At 44.6% G+C, this 17,514-nt stretch overlaps 1 protein-coding gene across 1 annotated transcript in view; it reads right to left on the reverse strand.

The window, feature by feature from the left end:
* Positions 1-200: 200 nt before the first annotated feature.
* XYLB (xylulokinase) overlaps positions 201-17,514 on the reverse strand; it is a 246,332-nt gene continuing 229,018 nt past the window's right edge. The window contains exons 18-19 of the mRNA XM_088446410.1: positions 4,414-4,508; positions 201-736 (exon numbers count right to left, since the gene is read on the reverse strand). Of these exons, the coding sequence (XP_088302536.1) occupies positions 665-736; positions 4,414-4,508 (167 nt within the window). The 3' untranslated portion in view covers positions 201-664. The remainder of the gene's footprint in view (positions 737-4,413; positions 4,509-17,514) is intronic.

The following is a 17,514-nucleotide window of genomic DNA, read 5'->3' on the forward strand; positions in this document are numbered from 1 at the left end:
AATAACCAAGAGATGGGTCAGTCAGTTTTATATGTAATTATTTATGAAAAGACCCAATTCCATTCTATACCAGAATTTCACTCTTGACTTAATTACCCCAGAACAATCACATAGCAGTGTTCCCAACAAAGACTCAGGATAGAAAATATTAATACTAATATGCTATTTATTCTTAATAATAAAATAGCCATCTACTGGATTATCACAAGTTGATTGTGTCTATTCATTTCCATAATAATTAGTTATTATAATATGTGTAAGGGTGGTAATACAATATCACAGGTTATTCACTAGTGTGGTCAGTTCTTATCTGCCATAAATGGGACTAATTGGCACCATTCTAATTAAAGCAACTATTTTATAACTGCTGTGGACTGTGTAAAATTTCTTTTTAACAAATCGATATATGAAATTCTCCAGCTTTTATCCTTTTAATAAACTACACAGTGTCTATGCATCAACCACTGTGCAAAAAAACACAAAATTATTTTGTTTAAAAAAAGTTATTTTGTTTTATGTATACATTGTATATACAGTGTATATATATAATGCCATCCTCGTCATTATGATTCCACACATTAACCTTTGCATGTTCTTTATCAATTTCAGTTTTAATTTCATATTTGCTTAAAAGAATGCTTATATTCTTATTATCATCCATATTTTACATGTTCTTGGACTCTTGAATCACTGCACGTTCACATTCTGCATAGCGCTTCATTAAAGGCTGGTAAATCTAGAGGAAAACACATGATAGAGAAGGATAAACATTAACCTTCATTAATAAGGACTAATAGAGTTTTATCCTAAAGCTGGCCACGCATCTGAAGGTTATCTGTCCAACCAGCCAACTAGTTGATTGGTTGGAATGAAAATCCGGTAAGGTATGAAAGCAAATGACAATCAGCAATTTGCTCCCAAACGCCGGAGAGTGGACAAAAACTGTTGTTTGAACAAAATTTTTATATCAAACATTAACAAAGTTGTCTGATGACCATTTTCATCTGGTTTCTGGCATTTAGGAGCAAATTGCTGATCATCAGTTACTCCCATGTGTTATCAGATTATCATTCCAACCAATCAACAAGTTGGCTGGTTGGACAGATAATCTTTAGATGTGTAGCCAGCTTAACATTCATGATTCAGTGCCATGAGGAAAGAACAACAAAACTGCAAAATACTTTTCGTATCACTCTTGTTTCCTTGTAATCGGGATATCCCTGACAGAAAGTGTACAGTACAGTACTTTACTTAATAAAAACATCCAGCGATACCTTCCATACCAAATTGTAGCATGCTGCAGTATAACTTGCACACACTCTTTGTTAATCATCTATGCAAATCCGTACACTGGCTCCCTATGTCCTTCAGAATCCAAATTGACTCACTCTTACCCAGTAGTCAAAGTGAACATTTTGAAGTTGGGGTATGGAAATTGGGGGATATTTCATACCTACACTTCCTCCCCTCACAGCACGCTTCCCACCACACCTCACAGCACATCTCTCTCCCCCCACTCTGCTCTGAACCGCTCCGGTGACTGCTCCCTTCACCTCACTCCTCGGCAGCATGTTGAATTTGAGCCAATGACTGGCAGCCACATGGCCATCATGATAAGCTGCCGATCCATGAGCCGTGATTGGCTCGTGCACAGAGCAAGATTTAAACAGGCAGCCACTTGTTGACTGGCGCTGGATCAGTTACAGTTCCAGCGCCAGGTGCCGCAGTGAAGTTTTGGTATGAGATACCGTTTCATACCGACACACTTTGAACACTGCTCTTACCTATAAAGTTCTCAACACCACCATCAATTCATACATCTCAAACCTCACATCATTAGATCTACCTGTGACTACCTCTCATTCCTACCCACAAGACTTCTCTTGTGCTGCTACCCACTTATGGAATTGCCTTGCATGCCTGATCAGACTCTCTCACAGCCTTCAAATCTCTAAATGCGCCCTGAAAACCCATCTCTTTACCAGATGCTCCCTATTTCCACCAATACTACTTAACTAATGTACCCTCAATACTGTCAGAATCTGCACTATGAGGCAGATTCAATTAAGCAGGTACAGTAACTCACAAAAGGTAGATTGAGTCTGCTCCAGAATATGCAGTTGTGCACAGAATCAGCCGACAGTAACTGGCAGATAAATGTGCAATGCGATCTGGCGATAGCAGCTCGCGTGTAATTGAGTCTGCCCCTCTGAGTCACTGGCTCTTTTTGTTTCTGCTGTGCCCTCTTCCAATTAAAATGTACGCATTCTCATGAGTGTGGCCCCTGGTACCCTTTGTTTGCATATCTGCATTTATTTGGTCTACACTGTAGGTCCTTGTTTTGTGAATGTCCTGTTCTTCCCTCCTGTAGACTACTACGGAGCACTAACGGCATTGGCACCTTACAAATGTATGTTAATAATGGCATCTTTAGGACAGTTAATCAGAGTGATGCAGTGGCATGACATGATTGGCGGCATAGCAGCATGGCCTCATGTTGGCAGGCATGGTTAGACGGATTCCTCACGAAAACAGTGGAAACTTTCAAAATAATTAACAGCAAGCAGCGGGTTCAGTTACAATATCTATTACACAGTGTCAGAGTGGTAAAACATTATATTTACAACAACCAGATTTTAGAATCAGACAGTCTACTGTGTAAATGTAAATTACTAAATTGTCTATATCATTTCCTCCATGACGTAAGGTGTTTCAGGCAGTTTGGAAGACCCATGTCTACAGATGCCACCTGTTCTTTGTAAAATAATTCAGATTTAGGGCCGTATTCAATTAGAAGCGAAAAGCCGTTTTCCGTAAAAAAAGTATAGCGGATCGGAGATTTTTGCGTGGTCAGAACTTATCTTCAAATTCAATTCAAGACGCTTTTCGACTATGCGGAAAATCAATGCAATGTAATAGGCGAAAAAGATTCACCTAAGAATAGCAGGAGAACAGAAGTGCAACATTTTTATTTTGGGGTGCAAACATGGGGAAACCACTCAGAACCCTTGGGACAGCCCCCCCCCCAAAGGACAACGGTGTCAAAAATTCCTGGAAAAAAACATAAGAACACCCCAAAAAAGTACTTTCATATAGGGGGCGAAAAAGTACAAAGTGGGGGGACAAGCATAAAAACTAGCGAAATAGCCTTCTTGGGGTGCTGTAAGGAGGGGCCAAGTGTTTTTGGGATTGCAGCTGAATGTATGAGGGTGGTTTTTCATGTTTTATAAAAGTTCACTTTAGAGACATAAACATTTGCTAGCACCCATTTTCAAGTTCCCCAAATTTGACAGGTCTACTTATTTTCGCCAAAAAATACTGCTTAATGCACCACTTGTGCAAAGACACTAATAAGAAGCTATAGAAACAACTTAAGTACCCCAAACAGTTTTATTAGGGCTATTCGGACACATCTACATTGATCCCCTATGTTAGTGCATCTTTTAGGGGGTTCAGGCTGATTTCCCCAATTCTGACAGCACTTTCCGCCTGTTCTGAATTCGCCGCTTGCCGTTTTCGCGTGGTTTGTAATTTAATACGACGAATAGCGGGGACGCACACAATAAGTTTCCCTGTCCAAAGCAAGCGATGTCGGTGAACAGTCGGGCAGGTGAAACTTTTCCGTAGATGCAAAACTAATTGAATACGCCCCTTAGCTGTTTCAAATACAATGCATACAAAGGAGTACATTTATTTTTTCACTATTGAAAATAATTATAATTTTACATCGATGCTCTGTACAAATAGTTGCTAAATATCTTTGTTTTTCTCTACAAAATCTGAAGAATGTATTTAAATAATTGTCTCTGGGAATTTTAGTCTCCAGCAATGTCCCTGAATTTTAATACTGACCCATTTCCATGATGCTGGACACAGTACATGTTTAGCACACTTTACACGAACGGGATGCTGACGTTCCTTTGTTAGATGTACAGTTTGGTCATAATATGACACAATTAGAAAATACATTTTATACCTGTATGAAGTTAGACAATCGTTACTAGAAGTGTCACACAGGTAAATGTCTCTTGCTATAATCTGGGATATCAGTGTCATTTCTCACATCACCTTGATCTGTCCCAGGAACTGGTAATAACTTACCAACTCAGCCTGAGGCCAATTACTGCCTCTAGTCATAGTAATGTTCCCCGATCTTTTAAAAATGGGGTAATGACAAAGGCAATTCCATACTCAACAGGGTAGTTCTGTATGTTAATAATAACATGCAGCATTGTTCATGAATCTTTTATTGTGCACTTTGCGTTTCTAAAGGTGCAAGCACGTGTCAGTGCACAATACCATTATAACTTGTTTGTGTCCCTGTGAAAATAATGTAACTGTAATCATTTTTGCCTGGCATTCATTAGACATCATATTTCAGTGAATGAACGTAGAAAAATAAATGTTGGTTACCTTGTCTGCTTCTGGTCTTGGGTTAACTACTAACTTCTGCTGAGACGGTTTTAAGACATCTGTAGAGGACAAGGGTGATGAATGTATAGCAAGTCCTGAAATACAGAAACAAACATTGTCAGGACAGGTAGTTGCAATGAGGTGTGACTGTGTAAATGATCTGTGCCATCCAGTGGCATAACTCCTGGAGGCAACAGAGGTGTTCACCTCCAAGCGCCAGGTGTGTGTGGGCGCCAAGGAATAAGGGTGGTTACAGAATAACAGGGCCAGCAGCCTAGATTGCCTGGACATCGTTGTAGTCTGGGCCATGTTAGAGAGATAGCACATTTACACAGAAGATGGGAATGTGCAAGCATACTATTAAATATTTAGCCACCCTATTTAATTTTAATTTTTCCATCTCTCTCCTAAAATGTAGCATGTGAAAAAATCAGTAATGTTTGAATATATTCTCTTATTGCATCTAGAATCTTGTTGAAAACTTACTGCTGTCACCAGCATTCCAAAGAGTCACTTAGTCACTTACAAGACGTATTGGCACCTTCCCCTACACTTTGACCCCTAACTCTTTCCACACCCGGAAAAGTTTAATACAGAGCAGTGCAGTGAGGTCTACTGTACATGTACTATCAGGGGGTCAGAGCGGGACCACAGAAGATAAGGGCGGGACCACCAGGGAGGAGTAGGCAGCACCACAGTGGAGCAGGGGGCAGGTGCTGTGCATTATGTAAATAGGCTGCACGGACCCTGCACTGCATGGAGCAGGTGCAATGTGCAGTCTTTTAATTTTAAAGACAACACATTTTCCTTCTCCATGCAGTGCAGGGGCCATGCAGCCTCTCTCTATAATGTACAGCCCTCGACTGTCTGCGGCCGCCTCTCCTCCAACTGGCGCCTCTGAAATGTTTAGGGGGGAAAAGCCGGCCCTTGCCCTCTCCGTTCCAATGCCTATGTGTACTATATAACATACACTGTCCTGCGGGCACTACTGTTTGGTATAATATGAAAAGGGTGCACTTCTATTTGGCATAAAATGAATTGTGCAAACTACTATGTTGCAAAATATGGTTATTATACTGTAAGTAAGTCAAGTGAGAGAGTTGGCGGGATTCATGAAGGTTATGATAATACAGGGGAGATTGGGTGGGATATGATGTGCGGGGGGAGGTTTGGTGACCTCATGATAAGGTGGATTGATGACCTGAAAATAATGCTAGTCACACCACTGAATGGTGCTAGATGCTGCCCATTGACAGTGGTAGACTAAACCCTTGGCACAAAATATCCGTCTCTAGACTTCCCTGGGTGCAGACTCCAGACTGAAATATGCTGCGCATATAAAAAATATGTAACATTTATAGAACACCTATATTTTAAGCAGGGTTGTCTTAACAGCAGGGTGGGCCCTGGGCAAAGCAATGCACTGGGGCCCCCTTCCCACTCAATCACGGGAAAAAAATTTAAATGGTCAATAAAATTAAACCCACCTGCATGCCCATCAGAACTCCCACACATGCATAGAGACTCTGTCTGACTGGTCTGAAGCTGGCGGATAAAGTGAAACTGGGACTGAGGTGAGTACTCATCACCGGGGGGAGGGGGGGAGGAGTGGGGGAGGTTAGATCAGAATACAGTGCACCATCAGCCGGCTTATAAAAATATCACAAATTTACCAACTGGCCACAGCTGCAGGGGGCCCTACAAGCTTCGGGTCCTTGGGCAACTGCCCAACAAGCCCAATGGAAGAGATGGCCCTGCCTCCAAGCATATGGACTTAGACACCAATCCACTTTTACCACAATCATGCACTTAACTTGAGAGATCTTTGTCATTCAGTTACATTATTATTTATTTTAAATCACACATTTCTTAGCAGTCATACCCAGGAGTTGAACCCAGCACCTGTCACATTAACAGGCGAGAAGGCTCCTGTAAGAAGAGGAGAATATGTGCACCTTCAGTTACAAACTACTTTTAACACACACATTTCTCAAAACTGTCATACCCATCACCTCTGAAAGTGCAGTCAGACACCTTACACGTGAAGCTATTTGCTCCTGCAAAGTAAGCCTGCGAATTCTAACTTTATGAAGCTACTTGTAATTGTCAATTTAAGACCACTGCAAAAAGTATGCAGGGCTATTTTTCTGGAAAAATAGGTTCAGGAGATACTGGGTGGGGGTGGAGCTATAGAAAACAATTATTTACATATATATATGTATATATATATATATATATGTCAATATATATATATATATATATATATATATATATATAGCCAGTGGCTTGCTGATGCGACGAATATGTGACCCAGCATCCCGGTGCCCAATCCCCGGCTTGAGGTGGAGGGACGTGCTGCAGCCTTTGTGCGGTAGTGCGTGGCTTAACCCCGGAGGATAAGGAACGGCTGACGGTGGTTGCCGGGTATACTTACATTGAAACCAAGTGGTAATCAGCCCACTCAGTGTGATTTACGGTACGATTGGTACATGTTACAGACAGGCTTGTCTGTTTTGTTTTTATGATTAAAACTTTTATAAGCACTATGGAGCGCCCCCTTTGTTCTATATATTGACAGATACTACACCCTGCGGGATTCCAGGAGACCTTGGAAAAGGGGAGCAGCGGCTTCAACATAGGAGCCTAGTGCAGATATCACATCCTACACAAGGATAAAGAGTGCTGGACTAATTTTATTGTTTGTTCAATTTCACTGAATATATTACAAGCAAAGTGGTTAAGTGAGCACCTGCTTATGTTGCATATATATATATATATATATATATATATATACAGTATATAAAATCCAAAGAGGAGAGGGCACTCACCATTTGCAGAAATAAGACAGCTATGTATTGATCACATACCACCAGTGTTATAGGCTAAGTCCGACGTTTAGGTCCCCATGTAGGGCCTTTGTCAAGGTAAATGCAATACTACAGTTTGCGCATGCCATCGTAGCCATGCCCACAAAGGAGGAAGCGGTTCCAAGCCTCGTTCTCAACAGCCAATAGGACAAAAAGGATAGATCGTGTCAGCGGGTCACGTGAGGCAGACACCCACTACGTGTCCAGCCACGCGATAGCACCAGTCGCTTTAATAGCTCAGAGAGAAAGAACGCATCAGCGGATCACATGGGGCAGACACCCAATCAGTGTCCAGCCCCGCAATAGCACCAATCACCAGGCAACTCAAGTGTCCCAGCAACATAACAACATTAACGTCAAAGACATTATGAGTCATCGCATATGCGATCTGTGAAAGCTTGAGGCAGGCAAGTCAATCACGCTATCCGACTATAGTATAGAAACCAATCAGAACAAAGAGCAGGCGGGCATGATGTAGAAAGTAAACAACACGCTCATGTATTCAATATACCATATTGTGATAGAATCAAAACATTAGATCCATCACAGGGAGCGCACCTTATTGTCACAAGGCTCTCCCAATAGGTATGCCAATGTTAGTACAATAATACACACACATAAGAAAAAAAACATAAGAAACATATATCATTAAAAAAACCAGCAAATCCGAAGACATATCAAAAAGACATAAAAAAAATGACAAAAATACATTAAATGAAATGTGCTATTTAGACCCTGCGGGACAACAGTGTCCAAATCATAAATCCATTTTGCTTTGCGACGTTTGAGCACCAATTCTCTATCACCACCCCTAATCAAAGGTGGTTGCCAATCTATGACCATGTATCTCAAGGATGCCAGTGAGTGCCCTGTAGTAAAAAATGTTTTGCCACTGGCTTATTGCTAACACCAGTAGTCAGTGCTTACCAAACCGAACTTCGGTGATTGGCCATTCGCTCTCGGAACGGTCTTGTCGTTAGGCCAATATATACCAGGGAGCAGGGACAGATTAGCATATAAACAACAAACTCACTAGTGCATGTGAGTCTGTGTTTAATTTTAATCGATTTGCCTGTATGAGGGTGTTTAAAGGCACTACGGACATTCATACCACGACAGGTGATACAATTAATACATCGAAAACATCCTGTGCGCACATCCTTGACACTGGATGACGACTTCCATAATGTTGGTCTCATCTATAATTGCCTGAGACTAGCCCCTTTATGTAAAGATATCAAGGGAGTCTTATCCTTAAAGGGCAAGGATGTGTTGGTTTTTACTACCTGTCAGTTCTTATGGATTGCTCTTTGAACACTGGTGGCATGGGTGTCATATAGACTGGCAAAAATGATACAATTCTTCAACTTATCTTGGCATGTCTGTTGGACCGTAGCATAATGAAATATCCTCCTCGCTTTTTACCAGGCAAGACTGAATAACTTTCTGCCAGTACCCTCTAGAAAGTGTAGTTCCATCTCATGCAGCTGAGAATCAGCAATATCAGGTTTGTTGTTGTTTCTCAATACTCGCAGGAACTGTGACACAGGAAGACTAGATTTCAGATGCTCAGGGTGAAAGCTAGTAGCAAGCGACAGGGTATTTCGGTCCGTCTTTTTACAAAATAAAGTTGTATCAATCTTTGTGTCAATCCTGAAGACAGTCAAATCAAGAAAGTCAACTAGTTCATTGTTGGCTGTATATGTAAACTTAGTTGGAGTGGGTAGATCATTGAGTTCACTCATCATTGTCACGAAGCTATCATAATCACCAGACCAGATCATAAATAAATCATCTATGAACCATTTTAAATACCTAATCTTATCACCATACTTGGGAAGAATATATGTCTGTTCAAAGAAGTGCATATAAATGTTGGTATACATAGGGGCCAGATTTGAACCCATTGCAGTCCCAGATATTTGCATATAGGACCCATCCTTATATTGAAAATAATTACATTCCAAGACACACCTTTATAGATCTATCAAAAATACAACAGGAGGTGTAGATATTGTATTTTGGACATGCAAAAGAGCCTTCCGTGCTGCCTCTACACCATCATCATGTGATGATGGTGTAGAGGGAACCAACATCGATGGTTGCAAATAGCATCGACACAGGGACTTCACCCACATTCTTCAACTTGTAGATAAAGTAAGTATTGTCTTTAATATAGGTAGGTATCTGATCAGCAAAGACCTGTAAAAATCCATTAAGATACTGGGCAAGTGGTTGAAGAATAGATCTTTGGGCCGATATTATCGGATGTCCAGGTGGTTGCACAAGAGTCTTGTGCATTTTGGGCAGTGTGTACAGGATAGGGCATACTGGAAATTGTACTTTAAGACAGTATGCAAATGTTTCATCCAACCACCGATGGAGGACAGCATCATCTATAATGTTATCCACCTTGTTTTTTATATCAAACGTAGGATTATTAGGATAATTTAACACTGTAAAAACACTTTGTTGACTGACGACATTATAACCATATTGACATTGTGCATGTTAATATTACATTCCACACCGATGCATAATATATTTCTTCTCTTTGTTCCATATAGTGAAGATATTTCATATGATAACTATATCTTTATGACAGTATACACCTGAAATATGCAGCTCTGAATCTCATCAATGCGATTACAACAAAAACCGTAAAGGCTTGTAACAAATTGAATAATAATATATTAAGTATAAAAGTGCAGCATTATAATTATACAATCTACTGAACTGTTTCATTGCTGTTTTAACCTAGATTAAAATATATAATATTATGCAGATACTTGTCATTGTGTCTTACAGTATTTCCTTGTTTTTTGCCGACTACTGACAAATGTTTATTCACTGACCATATTGACCTGTTCTGCCGCTGGCTGTCAAAAAAAAGCACCAGGAATCCAAATGATTAAAAGGATGGGCTGTTAGAAGGACACGGATAATGAGGGAATAGTAAACAGGGTTACTTGGAAAATAGGATGCAGTTTATGAAGAGAGATAACCTGGCTTTCTCTCTTCTGTGATCTCTTCTTATAATCATGCACAATAGTTTTCCTACATCTCACATAATAATCCACAAGTAACTGTTTATTTCTCCAAATTTACATTTTACCACAAATGTGTTCACATGTCTCTTTGGGCAATTAGATCAACAATTAAATGCACACACAATCCAATCATATTTTTTATAGCATTTTTAATTAGTTTGCAGTCCGGTCACTACATACACATTTTCACCATGGACTAGAACCTGAAAAATTAACATTCCTTATCACTGAATATTGCAGAAATATATATATCTTTTTCGGAGGGTATGTATCATGCTTCAGTCGCTAGATCTCTAAAATGAGCACAGAGATCCATGTTCAGTTAAAAAAAACTGCACCTGCCATAGTGCAGGTGCAAGTGTCAATGGTTCACACCATTGTGTGCAGATTGTGAACTGACTGAAGCCACAGGTGGTGTTACAGTATGCACAGGCACTGAGAGAGGGCATCTCTGGGCTTTGTACATTAAAGCGCATGCTAGTACACAAGCGGGGGGATGAAACTAGCATTTGCAGATTATCACTCCAGCGACTCCGACAAAATACGCAGCCGCAACCGAGCACACCTTTGAATTCGGCCCATTGTGTGCGTCCTTTGTATGTACGGTGAAAACATTGTGATGATCCTGCTTTTCTTAGCACCTAATGCAAGGTGTATTGTTTTATTTTGCATTGAATACCTGTCTGAATGTTGTTGGTGACACAAATGTAAATACCCATAGACCTGTTAGCAGTGTAGTCTGTGACAACACTCTGGGTCTAGGACCTCATGGGGCACCAGGGAAGATACCAGTTTTGGGACCCCACTCCCACAAACAATCCATAGCACTAAATTTTAATTTCTGATTCATGCCCCTGTACAGCAGCTGAAGAAAAGCTCCGCTGCGGCCTTGACACGTCGGCTATGTATGTATGGGTTGGGTATGGGATGCCAGCGCTCAGAATCCCGACACCGGCATCCTGACAAGGTTATGATACCGATACCTGCCAGTAAGTATCCTAACCCTACCCCTAGACCTAACTTTCCCTTCCTGCAGCCTAAACCTAACCCTCCCCCTCGTAGCCTAACCCTAACCTTTCACCCCCAGCACCCTAAGCCAACCCCTAAGCCAACCCTCCCTAACCACAGCCTAAACCTAATCTCCATCCGGACAGCCTAACCCTAACCTTCCACCCCCTGCAGCCTAACTCTAACCCCTCTAAGCACAGAACCCCCTCCCCTCACAGCACAGAACCCCTTTCCTCACATCATTGACCACTCTCAGCACAGACCCCCCTCCTCCCCTCACAGCACAGACCTGCTCTTTCCTCACATCACTGACCCCTCTCCCGTCTCAGCACAGACCCCCTATATCCTCACATCACTGACCCCTCTCAGCACAGTACACCCTCCCCTCACAACACAGAACCCCTCTTTCCTCACATTACGGACCCGTCTCCCATCTCAGCACAGACCCCCCCCCCTCCCCTCGCATCACTGAGTCCTCTTTCTTCACATAACTGACCCCTTTCAGCACAGACCCCCTCCCTTCTCAGTACAGACCTCCCTCCTCTCACATCACTGACCCCTCTCAGCACACAGTAATGCCTTTATAACAAATTATGCCACGCCATAATGCCCCTATAATACATTATACCACACTGTAATGCCTCTTACAACACATTATGCCCTTTATAACACATAATTCCACACAGTAATGCCCTGTATAACACATTATGCCACACTAATACCCCTAAAAGCAGATTGCGCCACACAGTAATGCCCCTTACACATTATGCCACACAGTAATGACCATTACATCCAACTGTGAAAGATCTACCTCATGAACCCTCCTCTCCGCTCCTGCCAGTCTGTCACCTAAGCTCAAGACAGGTTGCACAGTTTCTATGTCCATGTAAAACCAGATTATTGGGAACATATTTTATAAACCTGTAAACTGCGTGTATCAAGTTAGTGCCCCTTATACAGTGCCCCCTGTAGTAGTTCCTCTGTAGTTGTGCCCCTTATGCAATGCCCCCTGTACTAGTGCCCTGATGCAATGCCCCTGTAGTAATGCCCCATATTCAATGCCCCCTGTAGCAGTGACCCTTATGCAGGGCCCCTGTACCAGTGCCCATTATGCAGGGCCCCTTGTAGCAGTGCCTAGAATGCAATGCCCCTGTAGCAGTGCCTCTTATGCAATGCCCCCTGTAGCAGTGCCCCTTATGCAATGACCCCTGTAGCAATGACCCCTGTAGTTGTGCCCCTTATGTAATGCCCCCTGTACTAGTGCCCTTATGCAATGCCCCTGTAGTAGTGCCCATATTCAATGCCCCCTGTAGCAGTGCCCCTTCTGCGGGGCCCCTGTACCAGTGCCCATTATGCAGGGCCCCCTGTAGCAGTGCCCTTTATGCAATACCCCCTGTAGCAGTGCCTCTTATGCAATGCCCCCTGTAGCAGTGCCCCTTATGCAATGACCCCTGTAGCAATGACCCCTATAGCAGTGCCCCTTATGCAGGGTCCCCTGTACCAGTGCCCATTGTGCAGGGCCCCTGTAGCAGTGCCCCTTATGCAATGCCCCTGTAACAGTGTCCCTTATGCAATGACCCTGAAGCAGTGCCCCTTATGCAATGTCCCCTGTAGCAGTGCCCCTTATGCAATGCCCACTGTAGTGCATATTATGCAATGCCCCCTGTAGCAGCGCCCCTTATGCAATACCCCCTGTAGCAGTGGCCATTATGCAATGCCCCCTGTAGCAGTGCCCCTTATGCAATGCCCCCTGTAGCAGTGCCCCTTATGCAATGCCCCCTGTAGCAGTGCCCCCTGTTGTAGTGCCCCTTATGCAATACCCTCTATAACAGTGCCCATATGCAGTGCCCCTGTAGTTGTGCCTATATGCAGTGCCCCTGTAGTTGAGCCCATATGCATTTCCACCTGTAGTTGTGCCCATATGCAGTGCCCCCTGTAATTGAGCCCATATGCATTGCCCCCTGTAGTTGTGCCCATATGCAGTACCTCCTGTAGTGGTGCCCATATGCAGTGCCCCCTGTAGTTGTGCCTCTTAAAGTAGTGCCCCCCCCAGTACATACCTGACTCCACGCAGCCGTTGGCTGGGCTGACGCTCCCACTGCCGTGCTGAATGGATCTAACTTGATCCAGCAGGAGCGGTCACGCAGGCTCCTAACGTCGCGTGTGACATCATGACACTGCATCACTGGGAACACTGGCCACTGAAGCGATCATAGGCTTCCTTATCCTCCGATCACTTCAGAGGCCAACGTTCACCGGCCCTGTCCTGAAACTCCACCTCCTCCTCCCCCCACCTGGTATGAGTAGAACTCTGGACGTGCTGCTGCTACTGTGTCTCCTCTCGCCAGCTGGTGCCAGCAGCACCAGCATCTTAAAATGCAGGTTCTCTCCAGGGTCGGATTCCGGGGGGCCCGGCAACAGGCCCCTTGCGACCTGCCAGGCCCTAGGCATCCACCTAGGTTGCCTAATGTTAAATCCAGCCCTACCTAGGACTTATTAGCAGAGTGTCTATTAGCAGAGTGTCAGTAGCAGAAGATAATCTATCAATGTGAAGGGCAGTAGGAAATGCTGGTTACAGTAGACATCCAGACAGATTGATGAACCAGCGTACAATATACTTAGCCAGATTATATGTGGTGTTGAATACAGTATGTAACACAGTTGTTGGTCCTGGCGGTAGTTGATCCACATGTGGTACAGCTTAACCAGTTCTTAGAGTTATTGAATCAGGTAGAATAACAAGTAGCATAAGACACAGGGATGTCACAGATGTAATAGCAATATACAGATATATAGATAAAAGCAGCCTGGAGCTTGAGGTGTTGTAGCAGTAAATCAGGGATGGGGAACCTCAGGACCGGGGGCTGTATAAGGCCCCCGGAAACCTTTGGTCTGGCCCTCTGAGCTTTTCTCTGCCAGCCAGCCTAGAATAGCACCCTGCAGTCAAACTCTATGCAGCAGTGCCACCAGGAGCATCCTTAGGACGCTTTAGAAGGTCACAACGCTGCCCTTGCAGCTCCCGGAGCATCCTCAGGATGCTCCGGGCATTGTTGTAATCACCGGCAATTGTGGCTCCGCCCCTGTGTGATATCACACCCAGGGCCGCCAAGGCGGGCCCCGGTAATAGGGGGCGTGGCCTAATATCGGGCGTGGCCACGCCTCCTTGCCGAAAAATAAAGCGGCGCTGCGCGCCGGGGAGGGGGGCGCTCTGAGCCCCTCAGCCCGGCGCAAAGCCAGGGGGGCGCGATCTGTGTGATCGCTCCCCCGCACAGGCATAGGAGACTGCTGTGGCTGCTGCTCAGCAGCCACGAGCAGTCTCCAACTGCAGCTCAGCACACGCTGTGTGCTGGACTGCTGTGAGGGAGGGGGGGCGGCGTCGGATCCGGGCCCCCGCCAGGCCCCTCAGGAAGCCCGGGCCCGGGTAATCTGTACCTGCTCCCCCCCCCTCTCGGCGCCCCTGATCACACGGAAGGGGCATGAACTGCACCAGGCCCACGAATAATGTTATATATATCAAAATGGCCCTCGGCAGAAAAAAGGTTCCCCACCCCTGCAGTAAATGGAATCGGTATGATTCCCGGCAGCGGCAGCCCGACACTGGAACAGATCCCGGCAGCGTGAGCCTGACAGCGCTGGAAATCCCAATTGTTGTAAGGTAAGTATAGACTAACCTAACCTAACCCCCCTAACCCTAACCCTCCTTAGGGGTGCCTAACCCTAACCTTGCCAAGTGCCTAACCCTAATCCCCCCTGTAAGTGCCTAACCCCCCCCTTGCCTGCTGCCTAAACCTAAGTCCCCCGGGGAGGTGCCTAACCCTAAGTCCCCCCTGGGGGTTCCTAACCCTAACCATTCCTTCTCCTAGCCTCACCCTAACCCTCCCGGGGGGGGTGCCTAACCCTAAGTCCCCCCCGGGTGCGCTAAACCTAACCGTCCCCCCCACGGCTGTCCGCTCGCGGTGTCCGGCATCCCTTCGATCGGGATCGGGGAAATGAGCGGCGTCTACATCTAGACGCTGGGCATTTCACCCTCGCCGGGATATGACAGTCGGGAAGCCGGCTGTCGGTTTAATGTCAGCCAGCTTCCCGATTGCATCCCCAGTAAATGCACCAGCAGATGGTAGCACTATTGTTCATTACTGTAGTGGAAATGATATAGTGTACTTGCGGTCTCATAGCTCTGTATGGCTGTCTGGTGGGAGAGTCTCAGGGTCTGTCTGTTCTCAGGCAGGAAAGATGTTCCAAAGACGCTGCGTATGTGCAGGAGCACGTGTCAGAGATTGTGTTTGCCGGCTGAGCTCCGACAGGTCGTAATAGATCTCCAAGTCATCTTATCTTGTGGGTCCTTTGGATTGGAGTCAGCACGAGAGTGCACTCCATCCAACAAGAGTCCATTATCTTATCCCCATAGGGTCTGGCTGGGTGGCGTAGCCTTCAGTAATCACTGAGCATACAATAGAGCCCCCAAGACAGACATCCTACAGATCGCACTCAAGCTGCCCATTATGGACCTACAGTTAACAGATATACCCCTACCAGGGCTGGTGCTACCATTAGGCAACCTTAGGCAGCCGCCTAAGGGCGCTGGCCACTGTAGGGCGCCACTGAGTCCACAAAAAAAATGAATGGCGCATATGTAAGTGGCATATAATTAATTTGTGACACAGCTGTGTGGCATATTATGAATTTGCGGCAGTGTTATGAGGTACATTATGATTTTGTCGCTCTGCTGTGTGTAATATTCTATATAGTATATTATAAATTTGGGTCACTCCTGTGTGGTATGTTATTTAACTGGGGTAACTAATGCATATTATGAATTGGAGGGAGCAGGGGTGGTTGATGAAATGTTGCCTAGGGCGTCCGGAAACCTTACACCGACCCTGACCCTACTAATCACACTGATTTCAGTTGCACCTCACTGATATATGTGTGTGAAACAACGTGAAGGGAAAGGGAAGGAAATATGTGGAAGACTCATACTGACTGTCCTAAAAAAATATTTTCCAGGCTTTCTTTAACCAAAATAATTACATTATAAAAATCAAATAAATAATCTATACTTATAATAAGTTGTAATGGTTGTGTCTGTGCATAGAATTATTTTAGAGAAATATACTCCTTGGGACTGTGTATGAACTATGGAGACAAACTTTTTTTTTCTGAATTTACATTTGTCTGTTCGTTCCGGCATCACGGAAAAACTATGGGCTGAATTTGGATTACGTTTTCAATATTGTATAGTTTAGTCATCTAGTAAGAAACTGAGGTATCTATTATCTCAATGTGACATCAGGCGGAGGAGCAATAAAGGAGAAAGCAGACGCTTGACACGTGCAGTATGCTCAAGCCAAAAATGACTTTTTGTATATAAATATAATTTTTTGGGACAAATATACTTTTAGAGACTTTATGAACTATGGAGACCAAAAATTTTTATCGGAATTTGCACAGGCTCCTCAAATCCAAAATGACTATATGTATATAAATATATGTATAATATATACATATAGTGCACACCCCAAAGGCAAACAGTTATATTTTTATGCATATATATATATATTAGAGATGAGCGGGTTCGGTTCTCAGAGAACCTCAGATCTCCCTGCCTGCCCCGGATCCCTCACCAGAGGAAAAAACCTTGCGATCCCGCTGTCAGGTTGCGAGGTTTTGTATTGAGCGGGCTTAACGCTGATTATCTGAGAGAGCCATCTGTCACGGCTCTCAGCCACTCAGCGTTAAGCCCATTTAATATGCACACAGGAAGCAAAAGAAGATGGCGCCTGCCTTACCCCGCTGCCTGACACTGCCAGCACCCCCCGCTGCCGACACCGCCAGATCCCCACTGGCAGCATCCCCCGCTGCCGACACCACCGCTGCCGACACTGCCTACACCCCTGTTGTGTTGCCCCATGTACTAAGGACACCGTCAGTGACCCCGACACTGCCAGCACTTCCACACTAAGGACACCACTGCACTGCCGACACTGTCAGCAAACTTGCACTGAGGACACCGCTGGCACCCCCGCTCTGCCGATACCGCCGGCACCCTTCATTGAGATCACCCCTGCACTGCCGACACAGTCAACAAACATGCACTGAGGACACCGCTGACACCCTGCATTGAGAACACCCCTGCACTGATGACACAGTCAGCAAACATGCACTGAGGACACCGC

The sequence above is a fragment of the Taudactylus pleione genome, unplaced genomic scaffold (genome assembly GCF_031769625.1).
Source record: "Taudactylus pleione unplaced genomic scaffold, aTauple2 ptg000398l, whole genome shotgun sequence".
NCBI lineage: Eukaryota > Metazoa > Chordata > Amphibia > Anura > Myobatrachidae > Taudactylus > Taudactylus pleione.